General features: G+C 37.9%; 1 protein-coding gene across 1 annotated transcript in view; it reads right to left on the bottom strand.

Annotated features, from left to right (window-relative positions):
• Window positions 1–6,039: 6,039 nt before the first annotated feature.
• The window catches only part of STK32B (serine/threonine kinase 32B), a 145,407-nt gene continuing 135,772 nt past the window's right edge, over window positions 6,040–15,674 (bottom strand). Inside the window, exon 12 of the mRNA XM_085223486.1 lies at window positions 6,040–7,588. Coding sequence (XP_085079612.1) covers window positions 7,450–7,588 — 139 coding nt within the window. The 3' untranslated portion in view covers window positions 6,040–7,449. The remainder of the gene's footprint in view (window positions 7,589–15,674) is intronic.

Below are 15,674 nucleotides of genomic sequence, written 5' to 3'. Positions count from 1 at the left end.
GTGTTATCATACTGGGCACCTCATGGTGCCCGGCTCCTCTACTCTGGATTCAGGGATTTGAACCCAATTCCCTTTCTGGCTGAGGGCAACAGAGGCCATTGCCTTCAGAATGATGCTTGCCTGTCACTGAGGAGTGCTTACAAGCATGAGGGAAATCAACTTTTTACATGGGAAGATAATGATAAGGAGGAATGGCTTAAAAACTAAAAGAGGAGGAGATTTAGATTAGGTGTTAGGAAGAAGTTCTTTACTCTGAATGTGCTGAGGCACTGGCACAGGCTGCCCAGAGAAGTTGTGGATGTTCTCTCCCTGGAAGCATTCAAGGCTGATTTGGATTGGGCCCTGGGCAGCTGATTTGGTGGGGGCATCCCTGTCTGTGGCAGGGGATTGGAACTGGATGGGCTTTAAGGTCCCTTCCAATCTAAGCCATTCTATATAAGTTAGTAATGCAGTAAGGTGAACACACCACCAGTTATGTATATTCAGGGCATTTGTCTGTCCGTATTGAGTAACTTTGTATTTCTTACTTGCAAGAAAACTAGTTTGCTTATTCAAATGGCTGTGTTGATGAGATGGTGAAAACATATTTCAGAAATCTCTTCAGAATAAATGTTGCATTGCAGGTTGTCTTGCTCTATTTAGTGTTCTTTTTCTTTTTTTTTTAATTAGGTGTTCAATATTAATGTGCATCTATCTAAAAAATGGAAAATAAAGCCCTGTACTGAAGTCAGAAGAATGAGAAAAACCTCTGAATCACTCTGACCAGTGTACTCAGTGGGCTTGCAACAGGCTATCAGTATTTCCAGGAACTTAAATTCCAGGAGTTTTTGACTCATCTTTACAGTAACAGTGGAGGTCTGTTACAATCTGTCTTTAGTCTGACTGTTCCTGAGGTGGGAGAAGAAGGCGGTATGTATGTCTTGGAGCACTTGGGCAGGACTGAGAGAACTGTGCTTGATCCGTGTCAGTCAGAATGGTGCTCAGTGGTGACTGATTTTTGTGTACCGTGTTTGCATGTGGATGTCACCAAAGGAACACCTGTGGAGTGAATACCCCTGCCAGACCCTAGGAAAGGAAGGGTTTATAGACCTTTAAGTATTTGCAAGCTCTTCCACCAAAAATGCTTAGAAGGGGAAAGGGTGAGTGTGTGAGGGACAGGATGATGGCATGTTGACCTCAATGCCTCAGCTGACATGGAGAATGAATTTAGATAACAGTGGTCCTGCCTGTGAATGCTCTTTCAGAAGTCTTATCCAGGCAAATGGTGGGGGGAAGCTGTTAGAGCCAGCCTGCCAGGAAGAGTAGAGTGCTGGGGAAGTTTGGACGTTGACCGCTGCTATCAGAAGAGAGGAGGGAGCCAAGTGAGTTGCACTGAGTGAGGGAAATGTAGAGGAAGATGACAAGTGAGAGAAGCAAGGCATAACAGTACAGAAGTGCAGAGCTTGCTTAGTCCTGATGGTGATAGCATCTGGCATCCTGCAGACAGGCTTGCTTTCCTCCTTATACCACATTTTCTTCTATATTCCTCCTTCCGCCACATCTGCTGCTGGGTTTTTGTTAGGGAGCGCCTTTGGGCTGGGAAGGAAGATTAAATCTCAGTGAATGACTCTCATAAGGAGTACATTCCTGCTGAAGGTCAGTGGCTCTACTACGTCTGTATGGATAATATGCTGCATCTCACCAGGAATAACCCATCTCTGAGGGTGGCTCTCACTCTCTTCACATAGTACTTCAGTTCATGTCTTCACAGATGGTTTGATTCTGCAGTTGCAGAGATTTTCTGTGCACTGAAACCAATCTTTTGTTCTCATGTTGGCCTTAGCTGGGCAGAAGACTAATGACAGCTCTGCCGGTGTCACTGCCACTGACTGCCTCCTCTCTGCTCCCTCAGCCCTATCCATTCTCTCCAAGATTAGTTCAGCTTTCAAATTAAATGGAAAACTTATGGCCTTAAAGGAGATTGTGCATATAATTTAATGGAGGAGAAAAATCCATAAATCTGCATTACAGAGCTGCTCATTACATTTAATAGGCTGATTTTACTGTTACCTCCTTCCCTGAGCAATGATTTCTCCAGTTTATCTCTGTCTTCAAGTTATATCTTATAAATCCAGTTCAAAATTTAAATTCCTTGCAGTAGTGTCTGACCCACCTTAACGTATGGATCGTTCATCGTGATAGGGCTCAAGACTTAAATTGTTTCCTCGTTAGTAATTATCCAGAAATTGCTTCAATATCTTAGCTCCTTAACTGCACAATGCTATTCTCGCTACAGAATTGTATAGCAAAGTTATAACTACTAATTAAATTATATAGTGCTCTTCCAAAAGGGATTTTTCAAGTACAGAAAAATCACAGTGGGAAAAATTTCAGAAAGAAATATAACACGTATCAAATCTGTGGAAAAAGTAAGAGGCAAAACATTCTCTAATGCTTAAGTTCCAAAATATTTTTGCCTGTGGAAGTGTCTATGAATAAATCTATTCAGGTAACTGGTGTCAGAGAACACTGATTTTTACCTAATTCTATAATAATGGGTATAAACTTTGGGAGGACTTTCATTTTAGGATTCATTTTAGTCCTATTTCTCTTAATGATAATTGAATGCTGCAGAGTTTTGATATCCTTACTTTATTGTTTATAATTGACTTTAAAAAAAAAAAATCCCCGAGATTGAACAACAATTTTTTCTGTCCTACTTTATGATTTCGAGTGCCTGGGAAGACTCGAGAGAACTATTTGGCTATTTTGTTAGAAGTTATTCCAATTGATAAGATAGATTCATCCTTCCCAATTAAAAAAAAAGAAAAAGAAAAAAAAGGAAAAAAAAAAAAGATTTTGTGTATCTGAGCCAAGTTCATTGATGTATAGAGCACAGCTAATATCAGTCATTATTATAGTCCTGATTGTACTGTGTGTTTTCTCGCAAACATGATTATAGCAAGCTAATTTACATTGCTAAATGAATGCTAAAAATATCAAAACGTTTCTCCCTGCTGGCCAGAGAGTAGTTGATCCAGTCATTCAAATAAACAGAAGTAACTACTCTGATGGAAGCTGAGATGATTAAGCACAATGTGCATAAGAAAATAGTTATTTATCTAAGAATATGCTCTTCAGAGGAACTGTGAAGCTCTTATTTAAAAATCACACCAGACTAGTGTGAAGGCCTTTGTGTGCCACCAGAAGGATCTGAACAAGCTTTTACACTATTCCTCATCTCGAATTTACTTCAGAGCCTGTTGGCAGTGTGTGCTGAGGAACTGAACTGCAATGGCTGCGTAGGAAATGATGTCTGTTTTCTCCAGCAAGGGTGGTGCTTTTGGCTCCAGCAGCCGCCACGAGCTGTTTTTCCTTTTGCTACACAAAAAGCCAGAGTCTGAGCAGCCCAGCGCTGCAAGTAAGTGGAGCCTTGCCTTCTCGTAGTCAGGAGTCTGTTGAGCTATGGGTGAAATCTGAGCCAGACATACAAATAATGGTGATATTGTGCAGGGCAGTGATTTGTTCCAGATCTGCTCTCAAGGCAGATATTAGCACAGGAGGTTCAAGAATATATAGCTTGCTTTTTTTGTTGTTGTTTTTGGTTTGTTTTTTTTTTTTTTTGCTTGCTTTCTACTTGAAGGCACTTGGAATACTTGTTTGGTTTCCAGCACCCACCACAGCTGTAAATGAACATCTCAAAAACCTCCAAGCTTTTCCTGTGCTGCTAAATACTTTTTCATATGCAAGTGATGGTGTTGCTACCCAACTGGAAAACAGAACAATTCTTTGAGTCTCATTCAGCTGGTCACTTTGCATCCCAATATACTGGTATTTAGGTGTAGCTTAAGCTGCAAGAAATCTGTTTCGAATTGTGATGATCTATTCCTGCAAGCAGAAAACATCTAAATTGATGGGATGGATGGATTGCTGGATAGTACTTCTTCCACTAAGTACTTTCATGTAAATAGTGTATCAAGATCTATCGCCATCCCTCCCACCTCCAAAAATCTACATTAAAAACTTTTGGATATATTTCATTAATCATTTTGTCAAGACTACAGGTGAAAAGAGCTGTTTGTATTTATGGCGGTTGGTAATTAAACATTTACAGTGCTGTGCCAATATTTAATTCACAGTGTAGAAGGAGCAAACTGAACAGAAGGTAAATCTGGCAGAGTTTATGGTAGAAAGATGCTGTGGGAATGTGTGTGAGCGTAACTGTAACACTGCAGAGCAAGAGGCATTGCAATAAAATGTTGTAGCAGCAAATTGCTTTTCCAGTTGTGTTAGACTTCTCTCTCTTTTCCCTGGAAGAGAAATAAGAAAAAAAGATTTTACCCTTGAAATGGTGACAAGAAACAAAAAGAGACTTTGGGAGTTAGGACCACTGGCTGTTTTTGCAAAGCAATAAAGCCATACAGAATAAATGAGTCCCAAGGAGTTTCTTCTGATTTTATGGCTTCTACACTTTGTTTTTCCCTTCTGTCTCACTAAGTATTTTGTAGAAACCTTCCCCATTTATTTGGGTTGCATTCTCTGTTTTCATTTCTGCTGGAAAAGCAAGGGAGCACTCATTGCAGGTGTCAGTTTTGCTATAAAATAAAATACAACTTTTCCATGCAAGGATGGAAACTGTTTAAATGGCTCATTCTTACTGCTGCTGAAGTGACCACGATCATTCCTTTTTTCTCATAACGATGAGACTGCATCTCCACAAAATGCTTATGCCTTAACAAACACAATTCATCTGTCAATGACTGTGTATGTATCCGTATATGAACTGCCTGTATGCACTGACTTTGTACCCCATGGAGGCAGAGCTACGGGGAGATCCATCTGCTGAAGAGACAATCAAGACTGACCAAAGGCACCTCATCCTACAAGCATCTTTTTTTATCCTTATTCTTCTTATTTTTTTGAGCCTACATCTGGCTAACTGAGCTGCAGGCATGTGCATTTTGTTCAAGTCTGAAGTTCAAGGGGACAAATCCCATCCCAGAACTTCTCAGGATTAATACCAAGCTGTGTGACTTTCCTTCTAGTCATTGTTTGATTCTCACAAAGCTAAGAACGCGCTCTCTTCTGCTGCACATTATCGGTGCCTTCCATGGTAGGACAGTTCTTTATAGCTGTGTTAAAATGGAAAGATGAAAAGTGCATTGGGTCACCACAGTGTAGCCAAGAGCATTTGTTGACCTGCACAGTAAGTAGATGAAGACAATTATATGCAATGTAAGGTTCAGCTTGCAGTCAGTGGAAGTGCCATGGACTCTGGATACACCTGAGCATCCGTGCCATGACTTTTTTTAAGTAGTAAAGTTGCTTGAGAAATGACTGTGTGGTGACAACTGTGAAATTAAAATGTTTGTGTGGGATTGCATTTATGCGTAATACTCTACATTCAAGGAGATGCCATCTATCAAATAACCAGGCTCATCTTACAGACAGCTTAGTGAAGTATTGGCAAAAGTCCCCTGCCAGCCAGATCAAACTGCAAATGTTCAAAAGATTCCTGCTGCTAATTGAATACTACCTGCAGGAAAAATCCTCAGATTTTAATGTGTCATTGATGAAATTCTTGTATTTTAAAGGCTGTGGATCAGGACTTGTTCAATAGATAGTCTGCTTAGTGGCTGGGTGTCTGTTAGCAAGCACTGTAGCCCAACACGAGGAGTTCCACAATGCAGATGCCGACTGACATCCTCATGAGTGACATCTCGGGAACATTTCATGCTTCATTTATTACTGACCTTACTCCTAAAGCTTCATGGCTTTAATTTGTAATATCTGTTACAGCATGGATCCTGCAAATGAGAAGTGCCATTAATTTGTTTAGGATTCCTCACATAAAATCTGTCATTTCTTTCTAGGATCAAGATCAAAGATCATAATACATTTTAAATGAATGTTACATAAAATGTTACCCACTCTGGAACTTCCAAAGTGAAATAAATATTATTAATAATAATAAAAAAAGATCGTTATAAGAAGTGATGATCAGGAAACAGTTTATTCTGGGCAATGAAAACTATTCTCTTTAAGACCAAAGCATCTCTATCCCTTTTTTTTGATCCTATGATTTCAGTCTGTGCCAAAATTAAGCAAGTAAATCCACACTATGCTTATAGCAGATGTAAAGCCTTTACCTTACTGCTTTAGTAAACTTTTCTATTGTAGATAGGAACACCATATCATTTCATGGAGCAATAAAAAATCTGTATTTTATGAAAAAAATTTGACAAAAATTACATATAATGTGAAACAAAATTTTAAAATCTATTCAATTACAAAGAACTTTGTTTTGTAAAAGATAAAATGGAAATAATACAGTAAAAATAGGTTATTACAAATAAAATGCTTATCACTTCCAAAGGCTTAAATTATGTCTTAAAAAATTTGAAATGAGATTTGTTTACATAATTCTTAAAAAAGAAAAGCACAATTGGACAGAATGAGCATGCATTTATTATCAAAATGTGGATGTACAATTTGTAAAATACCATAAATGTATTAAATATATGGAATTGTGGATGCTCTTTTTTTTTTTTTTTTAATTAAAAAAAAAAAGAGATTTCATGTTATCAATACCAAAGGATAGTATGTTTCTTTCTATTCAAGACAATTCTTGTCCGGAATAGATGATCCATGGAAACAGATTTCTTCACATTTTATAACATCTAACTGTGGATCTGAGCAAATTCTTCATGTTTTTAGCTCTCCTTACTAAGTGGCTTTTCAGCTCAGGCTCAGTCAGTCTATAAAGATCTGTCTTTGTCATATTTATGAAACATTGCTGATGTGTCTGATCCTGCATCCACAAAAGTCACTAGCAACAATTTGACTTGGCCTGGGTCACATCTCTCACTACAAAGCAGAATGCATGAAGTTAAAGAACAAAATGAAGACATTCACGGTGCAACACTGCCAATGGCCTTCAGGTAGTTAAATGAAATTATTCAGTGTTTATCCTATTTGACACTACAATCATGTATTTACATCATGTACATCTGTTATAAACTCAACAGCAGATGTTTGGAAACAGCTGTGTCTAGCAGCTCCATGAAATTCAATATTGGATCATTTTAATTAATGGAGACGGAGAGGATAGCATAAAGCCTTCAAGATAAAGCTGGCCCCAGTGCAACTTGTCTCTTGCAAACGGCCAGAAACATGGCAATATTTGAGAGGCTGCCTAGTGAATTGTTTCAAGTTTTCTTCCAGGATTTTGAAAAGGAAAGTCAAACTTATAAAACTGTATTTTGTTCTTGATGGTCGCTTTTTTCCAGTGGCAGAGTTAGAAGAACAGTCTTAGATGGAAGTTCTCAGCCATTTTCTCTGTGGACTTGCCCTCAGCTGGGGATCCTGCAGGAGAACTGATTGCTTGGGATCCAAGGGGCGACTGTGAAGGTGTGTGGGAGGGGATCCTTCCTCACCCCCAGATGAAAGCCTGCGTGGAGCTGTAGCTCACTAGCTGCTGCAGCCTCTTGTACAGCCATGTCCAAGCAAATTGTTGTTACGTCCATCTTGAAGCTTCCCATGGCTCTGCAAGGATGCTCTGCGGTCTGTGCTGGAAGTCTGCCCACTTTGATCCTGCTGCCTTCTTAGTCTGCCAAAAGTTGAAAACATCGACAGATTTACAGCTCTGAGCTGCAGGTAACTGAATCAACATAACTGTTGTTGTCTGTCTCATGGATAACCACATATACCTGTGTATAAAATAGATTTCCACAACATTCAATTTCTATTAACTTCCCTAGCTTTTACTGTATTAAATGCCTTTGAATTCCTTCTCTTTTCTATGTGGAGTCGGATCTTGGTTAAATCCTGCTCCTATCAAAGCAAATAACCAGCAGAAGGTTGTGCTTTCTCTGGTTCTGTCACCTCTACCTAGATGTAGCATGACAAAGTCTCTACCAGCACAAGAAAATGTGTCAGGTGAATATATCTTCATGTGTGGTCTCATAGGTGGTTTCATGGAACAACAAAAATCCTGCATTATGTAATCTCCTCTAGGCACCATTTTCTAGAGAACAGCTGTAAACCGGGTGGCACCAGCAATCCTCATCAATAATTTAACATCAAACTCCTCAACACTTCTGTTCAACATTGGTATCAACTTCTGTGATTTTGCAGTGACTCTTTTGATACTTAACGTAGTTTTCCAAATACAAAGACATAAGTACCTCTGTAAAGAGGTGAAAGATTCACGGGGAAGCTGTAGTAGAAATCGATTTTTGAAAATATGAACTATTGTTTTGGGTGTTTTTTTTGTTTTTTTTTTTTTTGAGGAATTTTTCTGATTATTCTTTAAAAATGATGAACAGCTGGTCATGTATTCCCAAAAAAAGGCACTAAGAACTGTCACTGGAGATGCCATGGGAGAAACACTTTGTAATAGAGACCATAAGTGATACAATATACTCCAGAAATACCTTGTAAGTAACACTAAATACATAGAAATTATTTAATAATGACAAAACATGTAAAAGTGAAACGTAAATTGTGAGTTTAAAAAGGGTGAAATAAAAACTATAGAGACATCAACTGACAACTCAGAAGAGAATGTAAAAGAGCATGAAAATTCTGCCTTAGCTAAATGGAGGTCTAAGGAAGAATATTTAATTTTAATGAAAACACTTTCCAAATAGATAAAAAGAGCACAAACACTGGCACATTAAATTAAAAAAATATAAGTCAGACTAAATAATAAAAATGAACTTTCAAATGAACTTTGACAAATCATCAAGGAAGGATTTTCACCCAAGTGTCCTAAGAAAATTGAAATATATAGCTCCTGTACAGCAGTGGAGTACGTAACTTACTGTTGAAACTATCTTGGCAACAAAGGATGGAACATAACTAATGTGATGGCATGGTTTTTATTTTATTTTACAGTGGCTTCAAAGGAGATCTGGAGAACTACCAAGAAAGTAATTGAATCAGACAAAGACTTGAACCACTTCAAGGGTTTGAGATACTGGCTCTTTCAAGAGCAAAGTATTTGTAGACATCAAAACAAAAGGCCACAGTGCTTAGAAACTCTTGTTGAAAATCGTGGGTTACAGACTTGTGCTAACTAGTGGGATGATGCAATTTTTGGAGACAGAGGAATCATTGCATCTCTGACATGTAAATGTTTTCCCCTGATTTTTTCTTAAATATTTATTTTGTCTGTAAAATTCTGAAAAAGCGAGCATTCACCGTACCCTTACAATTAATGGGAAAAAAAAAAAGAAGCCTCTCAGTAACAGCAGAAAGCAGAAAAACGTCTTTTTTAATGCAAATCACTCAAACTGGCATAAAGGTAGCATTTAAGAGTTCAAAAGACACCAGTGGCTACAGCTCTACAGATTTAGTTTCTATTTTTGATTTATTTCCATTTATTGTCTTTTATTCTGTCTCTACTCCCAAGGGCTGTTCTTAAAGCATATTTAGATTATGGAGTTGGAAGTGGTGAGAGAGTATGTTGTTTTAGCAATGCTTCATTGTATTCTCTTAACAGAAATTTTCTGTGTCTGTATCTAGATTCACTACCCACATGTACAAACAGGTTATTAATCTAATGATGCAAACAAAATTTAACTGTTATTTAACTATTTAGTAAATTATAAATCCCTTTATTGTTTAAAATATATTAAGGATTTCATTGTAAGGAGTTATTATGGGTAACAACTACCTGCCAGTATGTCCTGGGGATGTGAAAATATATCAAGATTCATGAGATATTGATTCTGTTTATACCCCTGTCATCCTCTGGGCAAATTGCAGCCCTTTTCTGTCCCTCAACCTCTCTCCCTACAAGTGGAGAAAGTGTAAAGAGGTGAAGCTGATGTGGAAAAACGCTTGTCCAGAAATCTCATGTGGATTGGAGCTATTCATAATTCTGGGTCGGACAGGGGGTGGATAAGAACTAGCAGCAAAAAGAAAATGTATAAAAATACAAAGTCAAGGAGGAGAGATTGATTAATTACTGGTATGGAAGATATGAAAAAGGAAATGGAGACTTCTAAAACTAAGGCAAGCACCTAATGAAACCTGGTAGCAAACTTGGGAATCACCAAGTAATAGCTTAAGGTTCAGCTCAATATACCAGCTGAAGAAAATTATTGAAATTTTGTCTTTGGGTTGTCTAATACAATATGTTCAATGTAAAAGGAAGAAAAGTTATAGATTCAACAGTCATAATTTCAGATTTGTAAGATACTAAGAAACAGGAAACTCTCCAAACAAAAAGATTTAGCTGATCTTGGAGACATTACTGGGGGTGTTTTCTCTTACCCCCAAACACTGAAATTTGAGAAAAATAAATAAAATAAGGCAATTATTCTGTACTTTAATATAGTTTGAAAGTGCAGAGAGGCTCAGGTCAAGACCTAAACAAATCTCACCACTGCAGCAGTGTATGAACAAGTAGTCTCTTTAATTAAATGTTGGGCAATTTCAGAAGTGGACCTCACCCTTTGTTCATGCATTCTTGATCACTTGATGCCAGAGCTGGATGACTTTTCCAGCAGATATTGTCAGCTTTACAAAAACACAAGTAAATCAACACGAGTCCCTGTGATTCTGGCAACATAAATGCACTCTGGGCCATTCTGTTTAAAAAATGGCACTAGTGCAATAAATCATTTGTTGGAAGCTGCTTTCTAGTGAATGACTTATCTCTCCTTTAAGCTGATGCAGTCACAGCCTGTGATAACTTGATAAAAACCCAGGGAGAATGAATGGCTTACAGGGAACATAGTTGTTGTGGTTTTGAACTATATAGTTATTCCTTTGCTGAATGCTATGAATAGAGGGAAAATAGTGAAATGGCCAGGTGTGGATGAAAAGAGTGAACAAATGGCTCTAGTGAATAGTCATACCCAAAGAAAGCCTGCAGGGAAAAGAAGCTGAAAATGAGTTAGCACAATGTCTATTAAATTTATTTCACAACAGTTCTGTACAAATAGATAAGTAGGTTCAAATATAGTTATGCTGGAAATTAAGAGTGGTTCTGCTGAACCAAAGAATAGATAAGCACGGATATCCTTGCCATCACCATTGATCCACACAATTTCAATAGTGTGCAACTCTGAGTATTGAGCAGCATGTCCTCCAGTAGTAAGGAAGAAAGAAGCCTCAGAATTATGAGAACAAACACAGCAGCCATCAAGGTTAAAAATTCAAGCAGCAGAGAGAGAATTCAAGCCAGACAGAAGTACCACTCCATGTATACCAGGTTCCACAGGACACTCTTTTTACTATATTAAATTTGTAAGTGGTTTTGCAAAGCACTGTCCTGAATACGGAAGAAAGAAAATGCTGTGAGTAAATCATGGAATTTGCTTTATCATTTCTAGGTTTAGTATCTTATCTTAGCCTGTTAATATTTCAACCCCCTTTCCAGTAAAAACAAATGCATTTACTTTCGGTTTGCGGAAAAGGGAGGCACAGTAAGTCAAACTTTAGAAATTGTTGCTTTATTACAGGATAAAGAATTCAACCTAGGGAAACTTTGACATCTCCTGAAATAAACCCTTGAGAGTAGATAAACCTAAATTTTCTAAAAGTAGAAAATTTTATCTCAGTTATTCTTCACAAAGAAGAGGTTTGAGGTCCAAAATGAGCAAGTATGTCTATACTAGATTTACAAATTAGTGTATCCTGGGAGGGACAGATTTCTAAATAGTTAGAAACACTCCTCAATTCTATGATTTATCAGATACACTTAAGTACTGTTGATCTCTTCTGCAGATGGTCTTGCTGGGAGGCTAATTATGAACATGTCAAAATCAAGAGGGAAAAAAAAAAAAAAAACAATGAAAAAAGTCCACCCATTATTGCTTGTTTTACATTTCCATCCATAAAGATGAAAGCATTAGTTTTGCCTAGTGTAAATGTTACAGAAGCATGTTAACAAAAAAAGAGCAATATGATACTTCTGGATTGTTCTCACAGGAGATCTTCTTGGTCCAAGTCCCAGATCTAATTGTGACCTTTGATTCTCGTGTATAAAGCCCAGGTTTACAGAGTGATGAGCTAGTATATGACTTGGATACCTGAATAGAGGTAAGTCTTGATGTTATTTTGTCAATTATTTAGAAATTTCCCATTCTGAAAATAAGACTTTTGACTCCATAACAGTATGTGTCAGAACCACCTGATAAAATAGTTCTTCATAGGATTAATTTACCTGCTAACCTGATTATCTGCCAAACTATTCATTTATGTCCCATTCTGCCAATAGTATCCAGGAGGGCTTTCATGGCAGAAAACAAATTGAGTTCTCCACATTTAGGCATTGGCTGCACTGATACCAGAAGATAAAATAGTGGAGGGATAGGTGCCTGGAATCTAAGCAGTGCACTCTAGGTTGCATCCTTATGGATAAACTCTCTAATCTTCAAAAAAGGGCTGTTGTGTTCCAAGTAGACAGCCTTTGGTCTATGCTAATCTCTGAAATATGAAGGACATTGCTTTAGAGAATGATCATAGCCTGGGAAAAACAGATGCCAAGGGTCGTGCTAATAACTTGGCAGTATGGAAGACTGCTGGAATTATTCCTTTTAAACTTTATGATCGTGCTGACCCTTAACCTTTTTGGAGGAGGTATGTAGACACATAATACATAAAAAGAAAAGAAGAAAAAGAAAAAAGAAATGTAGAAGAAAGAAGTGAAAATAGACAAAAAAACAGCAGTGAAGGGGGAAAAAGAAGAATAAGAAAAAAAAGGACAGAAGTGGAAGGAGAAATGCACACCTGAAAAATGAGAAATTATTTAAAGAACGCCAAATTTGGAGATCTAATTAAGTAAATTAGCTAATTATACAGCTAATTAAAACTATCCCATGAGACAGTTGTATATAGTTAATGTGCTTTTTTGTTTAAAAAAAAAAAGTCTTTACAGAAGAGAAACAGTAATCATAGCAGAGTTATGGGCTCTTCTTTGTCTTGTGTACAGAATGACCTCAGCAATGTTCTCACAAAAACAGAAATCTCAGAAAAGTGCTTGAATTTGTAAGGATTTTCCAATAAAAACTGAAGGCTCAATTGTACTCCGTAGCAGAGGAAAAGATCCTGGCTGTAGGATAGACTGGAGCAAGACTCAATACTCATCACACAGCAATGTCACTGTTGCTTGTTTTTGGCCTCCTGTCTGCAAAACTAGACATATATGGCTCAAATGTAGTTTTTCCCATAGTGGTTTTCAGTGCCATATGAGATACCTCGATTACCACAGAAAGCTTGTGACTGTTGAACAGGCAGTTAGGCATTTATTTTCACCTAAACGAAGTGAGCCCAGAGCTGTGGAATGGATTTTATACCAGCTAACTGTAGTCAACAGAAAGATTAGCTCAGGCTCTCAAAAAAAGATAGAGGAACTGGTATAGAATAATGAGTTCTAGCAGAAGTTATCTTATGCATGTGTCACAGACCAACCCTGAAAGATACATCTCTCCTCAGTGATTACTAACAGAGCTTAAACTAAATAAACAGCTTTAAATTGATTAGTTTAGAGGAATATGGTCTGGTTGCATCTCCAGAAAAATAGATACCCTTCCTCTCTGTACACAAACTCAGGGCTCCTGTCTAGCAGCTGCATAAATTCAGCACTGCACTGCTTAGCAGAGCCAATTTGCTTCTGGATTGGAACTAATTTACACCCACACTGTTCAGACATGCAGAAACTGAATAGTCCCATAAGCCTAGTACATAGCACAAGCCATAAATACTGCCAAGAGATGGTAAGAAAGTCACCCAAAAGCACAGGGGTGCAATTAACCTGTTCATCCATGCAGACGTGCCATCTAATTCCAATTTGTTTCAGATTCTTTTGAAAATCTTGCACACACCCTTTGGAGTAGGAGTTCTGCATCTAACCAATATTTAAGTCTGTCTGCCTTTGACTCTAAACATGTCCTCTTGGTGCTGTCTGCTTCAGTGGAAACAAGCACAATCTCAGATCTGTTTTCTACACACTCTGTGACGCATGTGTTTTGACAGCACACTCAATTACCATGCATTCATTCAAATAACTCTGTTTTAACTCCACTGAAATTTAAGTGACAGAGGCACAGACTAAAAGGTGTGGTTTTACAGATGAATATGAAAAGTAAAATTTTGGAGGAATTATTCCCATGTACTGCAGATGTGTTCTTGTACCATTGACACTCATGACATTTACTCCCACCTTTTCTCCAAACCCTTCAGGAAATATGCTTCTACTATGGGTAATTGATTCAGGTTGATGGTTCCTGTTGAGTAATTACTCTCAGTAAATGCCTGTGAATATAATTTTTATCAACCAGCAATTTATAATCAAGCATAATGGGTTCAGGTGCATGTACAAAGTGAATGACATGTGAAATACTGGTACATGGTAGTCAAGTGACAAATTATACTGGATGCCATAGCATGTTCACCTACAATGTTTTGAGATCTCAGGTTTACCCTGGGAATTAATAAAGGAAAATAAAAGATGAAGTAAATGAATGAAAACAGCAAGCAATGTACAGACATTTACAAAAATGAAAGTAAAACAATGGATAAACACCAACATTAAAGTTGTGCTTAGACTATAAACAAATTACAAATGGGTTATTTGCTGTCCAAGACCATCTTAAATAGTATGTGTTTTGTTCAGCCACACTGTAAAATGTGATATGTTTTTCTATCTTAGATATATGTTTGTGGATCCACATGCACAAGAAACAAGAAAGCAATTCTAATTTTCCCAATTACATATTGGTGAATAGGTCTCGTGGGAACAGAAGGAGAAAAAATTGCTAGAATCCAGTTTACAAACTGCAAACATATGCACATGACTAAGGATATTTTCTCAGCAGTGAGTGCCAATATTATTTGTCAAATAGGTGTTTCCTGGCCCGCTTCCAGTGTATTTCTTGAAAGATACAGAGTAACCCTCCTGTAAAGCTGTGTCACAGTCACTGCATTGACATCTTCTCTTCCTTTATTCTTCTGGTAGAAGTTTCAAGGTAGGCTGATCCTTTAGGTCATGTCCAAATGAGATACACATAGAGGAAGACATCTCCTAGAGGTAGGAATCTAAAGGTAGATCTGCTTCTTCCCAGAAACATCCTCAAACATAGCTTTTTCCACTGAGCCTCCGGAACTCAGAGCTTGTTACAGAGGGAGCTGCAGTGAAGATGCCAGTTAACAGGCAGCAGATAACAATTAAACAGATAGCAATAAGCGGAGAACTTAAAGGCAAATGATAGCATGGTGCCTGTAAAAAGCCTATTCCTTTGCAGTGATGATCATGCACATCTGCAGCTCTCTGTCAGTGACCCTGCATGGCAGATTACCACCACTAAGCAGTACTGGACAGAAGGGCAGCCAGGCATCGCTGAGATGTTACCATTAATCACATCTTGCTTCTTCTATTTCCTTCTCATCCCTGGAGAGAGGATCCTGGATCAGAGATGAGGGGGGAAAATCATAGCTATGACAACTTCGTTGCCCAGCAGCACCATTTCCTTAATATAGCATCTCTAACCAAAACTGCAGGTCCATGACAGCTATAAAATCAATAATTTAAGGATTAATGACACTTTATAAGGTGGGAAGCTGGCCTGGCTCATAAAAACTCTCAGACTGGCATAAGTGCCTTGGAGGTGGCTAATTCAGCTGTACCTTTCTCCTGTTCTTGCTAAAACAGGTTTCCAGGAATCAGTCTATGAGTTTCCAGG

The sequence above is a fragment of the Meleagris gallopavo genome, chromosome 4 (genome assembly GCF_905368555.1).
Source record: "Meleagris gallopavo chromosome 4, MGAL_WU_HG_1.1, whole genome shotgun sequence".
Taxonomy (NCBI): Eukaryota; Metazoa; Chordata; class Aves; order Galliformes; family Phasianidae; genus Meleagris; species Meleagris gallopavo.
Note: the sequence above shows the minus strand (reverse complement) of the source record. Positions and strands in the feature narration are given on the sequence as shown.